General features: G+C 37.0%; 1 protein-coding gene across 1 annotated transcript; it reads right to left on the bottom strand.

The window, feature by feature from the left end:
- Window positions 1–4,507: 4,507 nt before the first annotated feature.
- Window positions 4,508–14,588, bottom strand: si:dkey-6n21.13 (P2Y purinoceptor 3). The gene is made up of 2 exons (XM_035945145.2): window positions 14,342–14,588; window positions 4,508–6,685 (listed from the first exon to the last, which is right to left on the bottom strand). Exon 2 carries the CDS (start codon window positions 6,537–6,539, stop codon window positions 5,103–5,105), a length of 1,437 nt encoding a protein of 478 aa, XP_035801038.1. The 5' UTR covers window positions 6,540–6,685; window positions 14,342–14,588; the 3' UTR covers window positions 4,508–5,102.
- Between the last annotated feature and the right edge of the window lie 428 nt (window positions 14,589–15,016).

Below are 15,016 nucleotides of genomic sequence, written 5' to 3'. Positions count from 1 at the left end.
TTATCTGAAACGCAAATCTTTCTGTCTCTTCTTACACCTGGATCATGATACCTCAATTCACCAAGTTTTAAAAGAAGCTCACGCCTGACAATCTCATATTTGTCGGATTTTTTTCTGTGCATTTGTATGTCAAGAAGTACAATATGTGTGCAACTTTTGGTCACAGCTGTTGTAACTTTTTCGCATAAAACGTTCTTAAAGAAGGAGGGGTCGTGTTGATTTTTGCGTTCTTTTCATCCCTCCAATCTGTGGATCAATGTTTGAAGTGACATAACTTAAGAAATAATGCCGCTGAAGACCTGAATTGTGTAGTCTCATTGATATGTTCACATGGTCTTCAAAGGTACAATCCTGCTGTGATAGAATAATACAAATCTGTTATATGATGGGGTAAATTTGGTCAGAAAATGAGAAAAAAAATTAAATTATGTTTTTTGCATTTATGGCTAATATTTTATGGGTATTGTGGGTACTGGATTGAGCAGGTATGATGATGAAACCACTCTGAAAGCATCTTAATGAGTTGCATAATATTGTTACTGGACTTAAAGAAACACCATGGTTTTCCAACTCACAGTGCTTCAAAAAATGTTATCAAAAATGGTACCATAAGCAATTTTGTCTATGTTTATTAAGATCTGTTTTAATTCATTATAATCTTGTTAAACACTGTGTTGAGAAAATTAGTAGCAATAATACATGTGTACTGATAAATAAAATTCCTGTTTTGAAATTGATAATGCCCAATTATTTTTGGAAAATGGGTTTTCAAGTTCACTGCCTCCTTATGCAATAATGATGCCATGTTGTAGTCATTATGGATGGATTTTCTTGACTATTCCAAAACATGCTGATGTCATACAATTCGAGTGTATACTTTGTGAATGTCTGTCATTGGATGAAGTGGCTTCATCAGACGAAGTAATGTTGTAAACATTGTTTTAAATTGCTAATTGTACAATAACCATGATCATGGGATGAACAATGTTTGTCTTGATATTACATGCATAAAATAAATCTTATTAAATATGAACAAAATTGCTTATATTATCCCTTTTCAGAAAATTATCTGAAGCACTATGAGTTGGAAAACATGATTTTTCTTAAAGCCCAGTAACAATATTACATAACTCTTTCAGTTGGGACACTACTGGAGTGATTTCAACTGTCATACAAATATTTTAAAAACCTAAATTCAATAATTTTTTTTCTCATAACGTGTGCTTCTCACTTGCACCATATTCTACATTTTTAAAGCTCTTATTGGTGCAAGTCACAGGAAAGAAAAATACAGCATCTGATTTGTATTATTCTATCAAAGCAGGATTGTACTATTGAAGACCAGATGTATGTATCAATGAGCCTAGAAAATTTCAGGTCTTCAGCAACATAATTTCTTCAGTTAAAGCACTTCAAACATTGCTACAGATAAAATGCAAAAATCAACATGACCCCATCCATTTTTAAGAATTTATAACTCAAAAACTAATGCTTTTTTTTACACATAGTCAAGTCTATCAGTATTCACCACTTCCAATCAATCAAATGGAAGATGGTCAGTCATGAGGCACTCAGTGAATTGATGCAGAATGACCCACCTGGTAATATGCAACAATACAATATGCAATCATAGTTGTCCATAAGCAGTGGGGGAAGTGGGGCCATGGCATCCCTGTTATCCAAATAGGGGTGCAAATGGGAAGTTTTTAACCCCATTTTTATTTCTTTTTAGAAATAAATGTGTTATCATAGAATCCTGATGATCAGGTTAGTACATTCAAGCAGCCCACAACAATGATTGTTTTACTATTTTCAGCAACTGACTAAAATAAGTAATAAAATATACCTACAAGTGGCAATGGTTGATGTCTAAGCAGCAACTATTACCATATCGTGATGGTAGTGGTCTCTTTAAGGAAGACAGAGACCAAATCTACAAGACATCAGGGGTCATTGACTGGTTTCATGAGTATCAAAATGATCTGACTCATATGCTATGGACTTTCGCAGCTGTTGGAACATCTATACGGCATTTTGAATGGATATGTGGTCTGCAATGAAAATATATGTATAGTCATGAGAAATCTATCTACATTCCATGAAAATACCCTACAAAAAGACAAGCAATGCCAATGAGTCTGGCAGGGGATTTAAAATATCTCAACTAGTGGATTAGATTGCATGTGAGGCAGTTTGTCCAATGTTGTCTGAACTTGCAAATTCAGCCCAAGAGCAGACGTTTGAGGGAAAAAGAAATCTCCCAAAACAATAAATATATGGATTTATCAAATTATCTGCAGGTAACTCTGCAACTCTTGGTATCTTGTTTATTAGCAAGATAGTTAACAAAACATCAAAGAGTCACTCTTAGAAGGATGATTTTGAGATGCAGATTCTAAAATCAAAGTCTTGCTTTCTGTCTCTACACTTCATGGTACTTAAAATAATTGAATCATAATGACTTTTTCAATCCAGCCAACGTTTATTTTAATGCATACCACACTGACATTTGTATGTACAAAAACCCATATTAGCAGAAGCAATTTAACATTTTACCTGCATTAGTGGATCATTAAACTACAATAAAAACATGTAGAATGTGACACAGGAATAACAACAAAAATGATCACGTTAAAACAATAACATAAAGAAACCAGTTAGGACTAAAAATGATCATAGTGCACAGTCAAGACATGTTATAAACCTGCTGAATAGGTTGCAGTTGGTTATACATTTTATTTAAAGATAACTTTTGGGGTTTGGGATACTTTCCAAATCTCACTGGGAAGACTTTTTCCAATCTAAAGACCACAGAAGGAAAAGGTTCTGGAATGAGAGTACTTTCTATTCTATTCTATTCTATTCTATTCTATTCTATTCTATTCTATTCTATTCTATTCTATTCTATTCTATTCTATTCTATTCTATTCTATTTTTTCAATTCTTTCGGAATAGATCAGAAGGTTAAAGGAGGGTTTGCGCTCTCTCGGTGTCAGGGGCTTCAAGTGGACTAGATACTTGGTGTCAGCAAAATGAGAAAAATGTGACTTCTGATAATTCCAGGAAATTTTTAATTTGTCTTGCAATTCGGTTTAAGTCCAGTCAACATTTATTTGCATGCATCATGTATCCTACTTATAAATACCCATATACAGATTTGTAGAAGTTCAATAATGATGTTTTGACAATAGAATAAAATTCAGATATTTGAATTAGGCAAGTTTTTGATATTTATTTGGGCAACTTAATTGCTATATTAATCAAGTAACAAAAGAATACCGTATAAATGATTGATAAATTAAGAAATTTTGAAAAAATACTGCAGTTCTACTACAGTATACCATGAAGAGAGAAGGTTAGGGTTTATTCTGTCTCATAACAGTGGTGTCATATCTGACATGGCACCAATTAATTAGAGTTTTAATGTTTCTGATAACGTTATTGATAACTCAATGCAGTCAGTGTCAAATGTGGAGTAGTTTGTGCAAGCAGTTGGTAATTTACAGTGCCTAGAAAGAGTGGCCACCCTCCTTGGGAGGTGTTTGGTGTCAAGACCAAAGAACCCTCCTCCAGATGCTTACAGAGTCTGTCACATGACTTCTGATGAACTCAAGATTTAATATACGCTTTTTTCATCAGTAGTTTTCTCTCCCATTAATCCTTGACTGGTAAAGAACTGGCAACTGGCCTCCCTCCCTCTCTTTCTTGCATGGCCACTCAGTTTTTGAGGACCATCTGCTCTTGGTAGATTTACACATCTGCCCTGTTCTTTAAATTTCTTAATGATTGCTTTAAGTGTACTCCATGGGGTATTCAGTGACTTAGAAATTATTTGGATTTAATTCCAGACTCATACTTTTCTGTAACCTTTTCAATGAGTTGCTTTAAGTGTTCTTTTGTCACCATGTGGTAGGTATAGTCAGAAGTGCTGATTCACCAGTGACTGGACCTTCCAGATACAGGTATTTTCATACTACAATCACTTGAAACACATTCAGTGCAGTTAAATTATCTCCATCTATGGGATATACTCACACAAATTAAATTGACCATTATGCACTTTTTTCAAAGCAACAAAAAGGGAAAACTTCCAAGAGGGTTAAAGACTTTTAATAGGCACTTTATATTGCATGTAGGAATACTGGAGGCTAAGCAATCAACCTCTTCAGAACAGGCACATTTAGAAGTGTAAAGCAGTAAAATAAGAGCAGAATAAGAAAGTGACACTGCAGTAGCAACAAAAATCAATACACAGTATAATAATGAAAACAATGTTGTTTAGTGTTGGAGCACTGTTGAATGACACTTTTCAGTTCAGGGCCTCTAGAAAGGCATGACCTTCAGCTGAGTGGTCAGTAAATCCCAACAGTTTGGAGGCTTGTTCAACCCAAATGTCTAATTCTCTATTTCTACATATTGAAGATGGATGTGTTTAAAATAGTTGTTGAGTAAAATGTTCAATTAGTAGGTGATTACAGTGTTCAAATGATTTGTCCAATACCCTGAACACCTTTCTGATTCCTTTTTAATGACAAGATGACATATACACGCACTTTATAAAAAACAAAACAGTATTTGACAAAGTGTGGAAGTATGCAGGGTTTAAATTTCTCCATTTTTGAATCCTTCGCACAACTAGTTCAGTTACTTATTTTGTGCACAATGAAAGTGCAACATTATGAATGCTCTCACTGAGAGACTCAAAGTATGCAGCGATATTAATTCGAATTGGTCATTAGTCATTGGTCATTGGTCACCTCACTCTTTAACAACTGGCATTTTAGGTGTAGCCAGTTGAACCAAGTGTGGCCTTTCATTTGTTTCAAGTAGACCCCAGATTTAAAGGGAAATCTGAGAATACAGCAAAGTACTTCAAATCTGTAAAACATTTTAAATACACCCTATGAATAGATTTAAAACAATGACATGTCAGATTGCAACACTGCATTCATATTGAAGAGTTGAGCCAGTGTGCTGTTGCTTGAGGACAATTTTCAGAGTGATGGTGAAGTCATCCATGCTGCTTGAAGAATATCTGGAGGATTAAGGATGTGACCTATGTTGAAAAAAACATGCAAGACCAAGCTTTCTCCTGTGATGTTTCATTCATCTATACATCTAACTGTTACTCTGTTCATGTATGACGGACTGTGGAATGGTTTAATCTCTGTTTTGTCAATCCCATCTTGCATCACTCCCTCCCCTGTACCCTCCCCTTTTCCCATCATTCTCAGTGGTAATAGAGGCCCATCATGTTGTTGGACAGTGGTGTTCGCTGTTTGGCAGCAGTGACCACCCCCTTTGTCCTTAGTGAGGAAGTAAAGGAGGGCGTTGAGCCATGCATTAAATGACGCTAAAGGTCGGGTGATCTTATAACACATAGAGACTGTGGTCATGGTGTGACAGGGGACTCTCTTGGTCACTTTCAGTAGGAGAAAGATGGTTCTGGTAACATGGAAGGGAAAGAAACACAGAGCAAAGAGCAGAGTGATAGTGATGATGGTCTTGATAGATTTACGCCTGCGACTGGCATATGGGGAGTGAGCACCAAGAAAAATGGAAATCCCTTCATCTCTTCTCACTGCCCTCAACAGTCCATTGCTTCCTCTTCTTCCTCTTTTATCTGCTGCAGAACTGCTACTGTCTCTTCCCTCTACTTCATGTCCCATTCTTAGCCCTCTGCCAGGTGAGGGGTGGGAATGCAGAGTCCTAAATATGGTTAGAACTACGCGTGAGTAACACCAAGCAATTATGGAAAATGGCACAAAAAAGCCCAGCAAATGGAGCGTGATGCCATATGGTACATAATCAGGAAACTCCTTGTCTATGGCATCATCCCAGCAGTTCTGGTACTTCTCAGCGACTTCTTCCAAGTTAACATAACTGGCATTATTATTTACTGATGATATGTCATAGCTTGGGTTGGTCATATTTGCACTTGCATTGCTCCCAACCCTTGCCAGTCTCGTAACATGACCAGTCTGAGCAAATCGGAAGATAGGGCAGGTCAAAGCAAATACTACAATCCAAACCAGCACACAAGTGCATTTGACAGCCTTCTTCGTCTCCAGTGTGATCACTTTCATAGGGTGGCAGATGCCAAGGTATCTGTGGACAGAGATGCAAGTGAGGAAGAAGATCGAGCAGTAGAGATTAAAGTAAAAAAGGAAGCGGACAAGGCGGCACATAAAGTCCCCAAACACCCAGCGGTCCTGCATAATGTAACTAGCCACAAGAAATGGCAGAGACAGGCCGTACATAAAGTCAGTAGAAGCCAAGTTCACCATATATATCAAAGAAGCATTCCAGCGCTTGGTCCAGCGGAAGGAACGGTAGAGGACCACAGAGTTGAGGGAAATGCTAAAAATAAATGTGAAAGAGTAACAAATGGGGAGGAAAATGTACTTGTAGGACTCATCTATGCTGCAAGGTGGAGTTGGAGTAGGGTAGGAAGGAGAGGAAGTAGGTGAGAAGGAGCTGGGGATGACACTGAGTGTTTCCACAGTGACGTTTGTAGGAACTCCGCCTCTGGATGACATTGTGATGGTTAAGTGAATTTCATGTGAGAGAGAAGCTCAAGGATGCCGTAGTTTTTATGGCTTTAGTAGAGGCTTTCTTCTCTGTCATCCTTGTATCTTTGTGGGATCTTGACTTTAGATGGTCTAATCCATGAATGGATTTTAACCTAGAAATAAAGAATCACATTAGTGTCACACAATACTTGCTCCTTGTGCAAAATATTCAGACCAAAAGCTGTATGTGTGTGTGTGTCATGCTCAGTCATCCAGGTAATCGTAAGAGCTTCAGTATAAATCAAATGGACTTCTCTTGTAGGTTCTTAAAGATGTTTCACCTCTTATCCATGACACTTCTACAGTTTTAACTAACTAATGGGGAGTTACAAAGTGTATAGTTATTCTAGCTCACATGGCTAATGGCCCATTAATGACCCGGACTCACATGCTTCCAGGTGTGAATTGTTGTGAAATCAGGTAGTCCAACAACAACCACAGTAATCATGGTGATGGGGTATGTCAGTTTACAAAACAAAGGAAGCGAATTTGCCATGTCAGGAGTGAGTCAAGATGCTAACACTGGTAAAACTCTCTGGGGAGAGACCTTATCATTGCATTATAGGTGTTTGATAAATGGTGTTGCAAACCCCCTCCTCTGTTCAGAGATGGCTGTTCCAATTTGACATAGATGGCTTCCATCACTCCTCTCTCAAACCATCTGTCCTGTCTGTCCAAAATGCGTACAATGCTGTCCTCAAAGGAATGTCCTTTATTCTTTAGATGCAGGTGGACTGCTGGGTCTTGTCCTGAAGAGCTGTACTCCTATGTTGAGTCATTTATCGAAAATGACAACTAATTCTCAACTAACTTACCTGGTAAAATAAAGGTTAAATTAAATAAATAAATAAATAAATAAATAAAATGTGCTTGTGAATCTGTTGTTTAGTCTCTCTTATGTACAAGTCTGTGCACTCTTTACTGCTGGTGAAACATCTTCATTAACCTACTAGACAAGTCCAGTTGATTTCTACTGAAGCTCCTACGAATACCAATGACTGCTTTCCATTGTTTTTACTGATTCGGTTAACAGTTGCTTCAGATCAAGTATTTTTGGTAGAGTTTACTTGTTGCCAGTTATCTTTTAAAATCAACTTTAGATATGATTGTAGAAGGTGTCTCTCAAAGATCAGCAACATCTCTCTTGCTATGTCCTCCATACATGCTAAACATTTATTTTCTGATTGAGAACTCTAGTGTCAATTTTGGTGCTGCTGACACCATCTAGTACACCATGAGCTCTACCACAAACCAATCAGGCATCATCCAGGTTACAGTCTACTTTTGGCCTCTAGATCTCCTCTATTAAAGCTTATTGTAAACAAAAAAATAGATTTTACAGGAGCATGGAACTTTGAGGCTCCATTTCAGCCTTCAGTGGAAACTTGATTGTTACTGCTGTATCAGTTACAAGCCAAAATTGAAGTATAAAGTATACTTATTATATATGTATACTTGAGAATTTGGTCTGATGGCACAAATTTTAAACTGACACTCATTTAAAGATTCATTTAAAGACTAAAATTACATTGTGAAAAACAATTTCACATTGTAATTCCCTATAGGAACACAACTTATTTCTCTCTTCAAAACAGAAAAAAACATTATATAGTCAGTTATGCTACACTGGATTATCTCTATGAAACAATTCACTCATCATTCAATAACACTGAGCGTGACAAACCCTTTTAAACAGTTAAGTTCATGTCAGTTATTTTATAGTGAGCAATGCCGTGAACTGTCTCTTTTTTGCTTTTTATTTACACATTGTTTTTAATGTTTAAAGTGGAATGAAAATAGGCCATGGGCTAAAAGCTTGATTTTAGGTTGAAGTGTATGCTACCGATCAAATTATTTCAACAAATCCATATGTTCTCCAATTCACGACATATACCGCCTCACAGCACTTTACATAGTAAGGAGAAGAAGTGGGGATGGAAGCAATTCAAATAATGTATGATATACAGCTGTCTTTTATTCATTTTTACCAACTAAAAATACATTCTCATGACTAATGTAATAGTCAAGTCATTGCACTGAACAGCCAAATCTGCTCTGACTGATAAAATTCGGAATTGGCACAAATCTCAGGGTATTACAGGTCCAACACTGATTGCCATGAACACTCACTTTTGGAAACTACAGTCTTTGATGTTACTACATTTGCAGATTAGTGCAAACTTTTTTTTTTATTCTGATCTGAGTCTGAACACAAAAAACTCAACTTCAAATGTATTCATGCTATTTATCCTTTTGCATATATTTTTACATCTACATAGATGTTTGTTTTCAAGTTAGGATATAGACCTAATAGAAACAACCACCTATTAGCCTTACAAGAACTGTAATGTTGCAAACTGCATTACTGCATATTTGATGATATGCTGTAATTTATTGTTTTGAAAAACACATTTTGATCTTAGTAAGACTGATTAAATGAAGCCTAACTTTCTAACTGGACATCTGTAAGTACTGGTGGATTAATGTCAGATAGTTTTCAGTTACCTGAATGACTGCTACTTCATCTAAAAGGTGTGATGATCTACCTGTTACACACTAGCATCATCATTTCTAAATAATAAAATATTTCATGACTGTCAGCCTTGGCCATACTTTATGTTTTTAGTAGCTAAGGCTAAAAATCTAGCACACTGAACGACTGGTATTCAAATGATAGCAATTAGGTAAAAGGAAGAAAATATAAACTGAAAAGAAATAACAGGGAGCTTCTGGTATCCTGCAATACGAAGGTGCTCATGGGAAACGGCAATAGTAATAGTCCACAAAAGAGAAGGTCCAGGCACTCATCGTTTGCAAATATGAGGATTTTTAATGGAGGGCCAGGAACATTAAAAAGCACACCAACGCGTGTCGGCTTACGCCTTCATCAGGATGTGAATACTCACAGACAAAGAGAGCACCTAATTATAGTCAATGTCTCCAGGTGTGCAGTCACATGACTGACAGGTCTGATGTAATACCTTTGTCAAGCTCTAGATGTAGACAATGGGCACAGAGAGCAGGAGTTTACAAGAGAATACAAATTTAACAGAAAAACTCAAGGTTTTACAAAAAACAAGAAAGGTCAAAATCTTCATTGAGGCCAGGGTACACTGTGGCACTGAGTTCATGTATCCAGTAAGCTTCCCTCTGCCTAAGGCGGAGGACTTTGTCACCGCCCCTTGCATCCATAGTGATAACTTCAAGTGCCAACACTTTTAGAGTAGAGTCATTACAGTCATGTATATCCATATAGTGTCTTGCCATGGGGTAGTTTTGGTTTTTTGAGCGAATGGCATAGCAATGTTCAGCCACCCTATCCCTCAACCTTCTTTTAGTAAGCCCCACATAAAAACATCCACATGGGCATTGGAGGCGGTACACTACATGGGTTGTTTGACAGTTGACAAAAGAGTTAATGAAAAAAGTTCTGCTCTTACCAATATCTATAAAAGTATCTGACCAAATGCCCCCCACAGACTTCCTAATACAACTAACGGAGTGGACTCTAAGGAACAATATATTTCTTTTTGAAGATAAACTATACAAACAAGAAAAAGGTACGGCCATGGGTGCTTGTTTTGCGCCGAACTATGCAAATCTATTTTTAGGCCTTTGGGAAGAAATGTATATCTTCTCTGATCACAATCCATTTAAGGATAATATTATTTTCTGGGGCAGATATATTGATGATGTCATCCTTTTCTTTTCAGGTTCAGAAAAAGAACTGAAGGACTTCCACCTCTATGTGAATGGTCTCAATGTTAACCTGAAACTAGATCTCAAGTATGATCTGAACTGTATACATTTTCTTGATTTGAATATTACAAAAGATGACCAAGGCAGCATTCATACGTCTATTTTCCGGAAACCAACAGATCGCAATACAGTGCTACATGCGGAGAGTTTCCATCCTCCTTGGTTAATTGACAATATTCCTAAAGGACAAATACAACGACTCAGACGTATATGTGACTCTGACCAGGATTTTATCAAGCAATCAAGGGACATGCAGGCACGCTTTGTTCAGAGAAGGTATCCACAGAAGCTGCTGTCTCAAGCTCACACTAGAGCGTTGTCTTTGAAGAGGACTGAACTGCTCACTCCCAAACCTAAAAATGTCCAAGCACAAAAGCCGTTTTTTGTTACACGTTACAGTAAGGAGGCTATCTTGGTCAAAAAGGTTATACAAAAAAATTGGGATATTATTGTGAGTGATCCTCTTTTAAGACAGGTGTTCCCTGAGCCCCCAGGAGTAAGTTTCCGAAGAGCTCCTACAATCAAGGACAGATTAGTTAGGAGCTATCTTCCTTCATCTAAACCCACCACATGGCTTTCCCGTCCAAAAGGGAACTTTCCTTGTGGCCATTGTAGGTATTGTGATAACTTGATAAAAACTAATACTTTTATAGATATTGGTAAGAGCAGAACTTATTTCATTAACTCTTTTGTCAACTGTCAAACAACCCATGTAGTGTACCGCCTCCAATGCCCATGTGGATGTTTTTATGTGGGGCTTACTAAAAGAAGGTTGAGGGATAGGGTGGCTGAACATTGCTATGCCATTCGCTCAAAAAACCAAAACTACCCCATGGCAAGACACTATATGGATATACATGACTGTAATGACTCTACTCTAAAAGTGTTGGCACTTGAAGTTATCACTATGGATGCAAGGGGCGGTGACAAAGTCCTCCGCCTTAGGCAGAGGGAAGCTTACTGGATACATGAACTCAGTGCCACAGTGTACCCTGGCCTCAATGAAGATTTTGACCTTTCTTGTTTTTTGTAAAACCTTGAGTTTTTCTGTTAAATTTGTATTCTCTTGTAAACTCCTGCTCTCTGTGCCCATTGTCTACATCTAGAGCTTGACAAAGGTATTACATCAGACCTGTCAGTCATGTGACTGCACACCTGGAGACATTGACTATAATTAGGTGCTCTCTTTGTCTGTGAGTATTCACATCCTGATGAAGGCGTAAGCCGACACGCGTTGGTGTGCTTTTTAATGTTCCTGGCCCTCCATTAAAAATCCTCATATTTGCAAACGATGAGTGCCTGGACCTTCTCTTTTGTGGAAGAAAATATAGCCTACATTTGTTTCCTTCTATCATATTAGGGGGCAGGGAATAAAAAGGACTTGTGCTTTCCAACACCCTCCCTCCTCATTCTCCTTTGACCGTTTACAGGGGTCTTTGCACAGTCTGTTTTACCTCCCGTTGCATGTTGCTGATTCGTAGTGTGTGTTTGCCTTCCTGTGTACAAGGGTATGCTGCTGATTCAGTCCCTTCTCACCCCATTAACTCAGCAATAAGTAACCACACTTCCCGTAAGTCTCTCCATGCATCAAATGGTCTTTCTGTTACTCTACTGACAATATACTAAAATGAACTGCTGTCCTCACAATCGCAAGGTAAAGTCTTATTTTTTGTCACATAATGGGTAACATCGGCACAGTCAACATATTTCAAATAAATAACTCAGGTGATACTACAGCTCTCAGCTGAAAGACTCACAACAGTACAAATGCATACTTGTAAGCAAGTCATCCACAGGTTATACCACCTCTAACAGAGTTCAAGTAAATAAGGGTAATGTGTCAACCAGTAACATGACATATTAACAGTAAAACAACACAAATAATATGTTAAAGGGTACCACCTATAACCTACACAGGACCTTACAGCATGTGACAGTCTCATTGTTGTGCTAAGGTTTACCAATTCTGTCTCCGGTCCTGCTTTCTGCTTTGCAACTAATTCAGTGGCTAATGGTTTCACGAAATAACCTCCTATTACTGTAGTAAACTATTCAGTTGCATCAGGCTGTGTAATAGCACAGCCACTGACATTGAAAATATTACTTACTTCCTTAAGTACAAATGCTGACAACCTGTGAATGGAAGCTACACATGCTAATTGGAGGACATTTTGCAACTCTTCAGGCATCCAGTATGAAAGTCAATATGACAATTATTTGACTTGTGTAATCCATGACATCAATCATTAAGTCTGCATTCATTTCTGTCAGGGTACTATTATCATATGCTACCATAGTTAACATGATGTAACTAACATTACTTTGACAAAATTAGTGTGAAGCCACTTCCACAGATTGATCCATATTTCGAAAAACCAGACAACCAAAGGCCTTTTGAGTGTTTCAGTTAATTTACTACTAATTATGAATACCTTTGACCTTACTAACCATGTTGTGTTTTAGGTTATCCTATAGGACAGCAAAACAGGAAGACAGGTTCTATAGTGAGAGCACAGTTGTGTCTTACAAGGTCAGTGTGTCTGAATTTCAAGTGAACAGTCATATATTTTACACGAGCTTTAGATTTACAGAGACTACAAAAAGCTTTAGCTGGGAATTAATGAATTTAAATCCAAACTTGCATTACTGTGTGCAGATGTCTTGTTTTGATATGATTGAGGAGATGACGATCATTGTAGTGGTGGGGTTCTGTAATAATATATTTCAAAAACTGACAGAGAAATTGTTCACAGGTTTCAAATCATTTAAAGAAAATGCAATGTACGAAGTTCACTTTGACAAAGACACTTCAGTGCATGTAACTGTGGGAACTGGGAAAAATGAATGACTCAGTATTTACTGTGATGGATTATACAAGTTGTTCCAAGAATCTGTGAATAGATTTCCACATTCGTATGAATATATAGAAACCAATGGCACCCAAAAGAAAACATTTGCTCCAAATCACATAACCTTTCATTCAGAGCTATTCATTTTGTAAAACATGCGGCAGTGATTTAGAAGATGTTGGTATTTCAGCATTAATTAATTTTTCTAAATGTATTCTCTGTAGTTTGTCTATCTATTAGCTTCCATTCATTTTTATAAAATAAGAAAAAAGTATTTGCAGACTTGTTAGTCTCAATGTTCAGGCTGAATTTATATTGTAATATGATAGAAGTTTACTTATACATTTTCACACAACATATGTATTATTGGAAACCAGTGGATATTTGAAAAGGAAGGCAAAAAACATATAGAAATGTACAGAATTCCAGAATGGCCATCATGTATATTATACACAATTTCTAGCTTAAATTTCTAAAAACATTTTTGAATCACTGGTGTGTACAAGTATATCTTAGACTTAATGCTTGCAGACATCATATACATTTGTTTTTAGCCATTTAGCTCAATCATAGTTACATCAGAGAGCTAATTTATTAGCAGTAAATAAATAATAATTAAATACATGTTGGCCCTTTAGGAGAAAGTTTAATAAACAAATGACGCTTTCAGGCCTTAATATTTGTACAACTTAATTACTGACTTTTCTAAGGACAAGCATACAGATGTTTTACAAAATTAATTTCATGTTCACTGTGTTGTTAAAGATTGTAATACTATGAATATTTTTTTTTCTTCTCTTGTCTAAATAAATGCAAAATCAAGAGACTGTTCTCCTGGAGCAGATAATACCTTCTGAGACACCACAGGATATACAAACTGCAGCCTGGTGTGTATTCTGCCTTTGAATTTATACTCTGTCTCATTAACAAATGTTCCACAGCAAATTTATAATGCACTTTTACTTCGTATAAAAAAATAACCTTTACAATTTGTGGTTTAAAAAATTACCCATTTTACTGCTTTGGTAAAGGTTTGGACCAAAAACAACCACAGTGAACTCTCCAGAGATGCATTAGTGGTTTAGTGTTTGAGCCAAGAGAACTGCATCAAACTAATAAATACCTACATCACTGCAATGTGCTGCTGGACAAAAAGCTTACCTGCCAGCGATGACTTTTACTCCATATTGGTCCAGTCTCCCATCAGAACACACAAGAAAATACAAAAACATCCAAAAGCCTTCTCAGTGCAGCTATAGCAAATGTGAACAGCTTCAAAAGACACTTTCCCCTGGTTATTTAAGCATTCAGCAAACAGCAGCTGTAATCAGTGTAGCAGTTTAGGCTATCAGACAGTTTGACAGTTCAACCACTTCGACGTTCTCCTTTTTCTGCTGCTTCTCTGAACAGTCAGAGCAGTTTCTATGGTAATCCAATCCCTCCCTCTGTCCCTCATTGCATGTCATCCAATTCTTCTTCCCCACTTCACCTTTGTGTGTGTGTCCCTCATCTGTGTAGCTGAGCTGACTGTTTTGCAATAGAGACTGATTACTGTGAAAACACCATGCGATTTCAGATGGCAGTTTGCTGCAATGTGTCAGATTTTGTTGAGAGTTTACTCATTTTTTGTTATTTGGGACCCCACACTAAGTTTTGCAAAATATTTTGGTACATTTTTTTTTTGACAATTTCCTATGTTTTCATACATTTTTTTAGTAGTTTCACTGTCCAAAAAAAAAAAAACAACAAAAAAATAATGTGGGAAGGCATTTCAAGGGTTCAATATATTCAGAAACATATGTCCCACACCCATGAAACTTAGTGAAGACAGACAAA

The sequence above is a fragment of the Amphiprion ocellaris genome, chromosome 23 (assembly GCF_022539595.1).
Source record: "Amphiprion ocellaris isolate individual 3 ecotype Okinawa chromosome 23, ASM2253959v1, whole genome shotgun sequence".
In the NCBI taxonomy this organism is placed as follows: Eukaryota; Metazoa; Chordata; class Actinopteri; family Pomacentridae; genus Amphiprion; species Amphiprion ocellaris.
The sequence above is the reverse complement of the archived record's forward strand: the minus strand, read 5'-3'. Positions and strand labels throughout refer to the sequence as shown.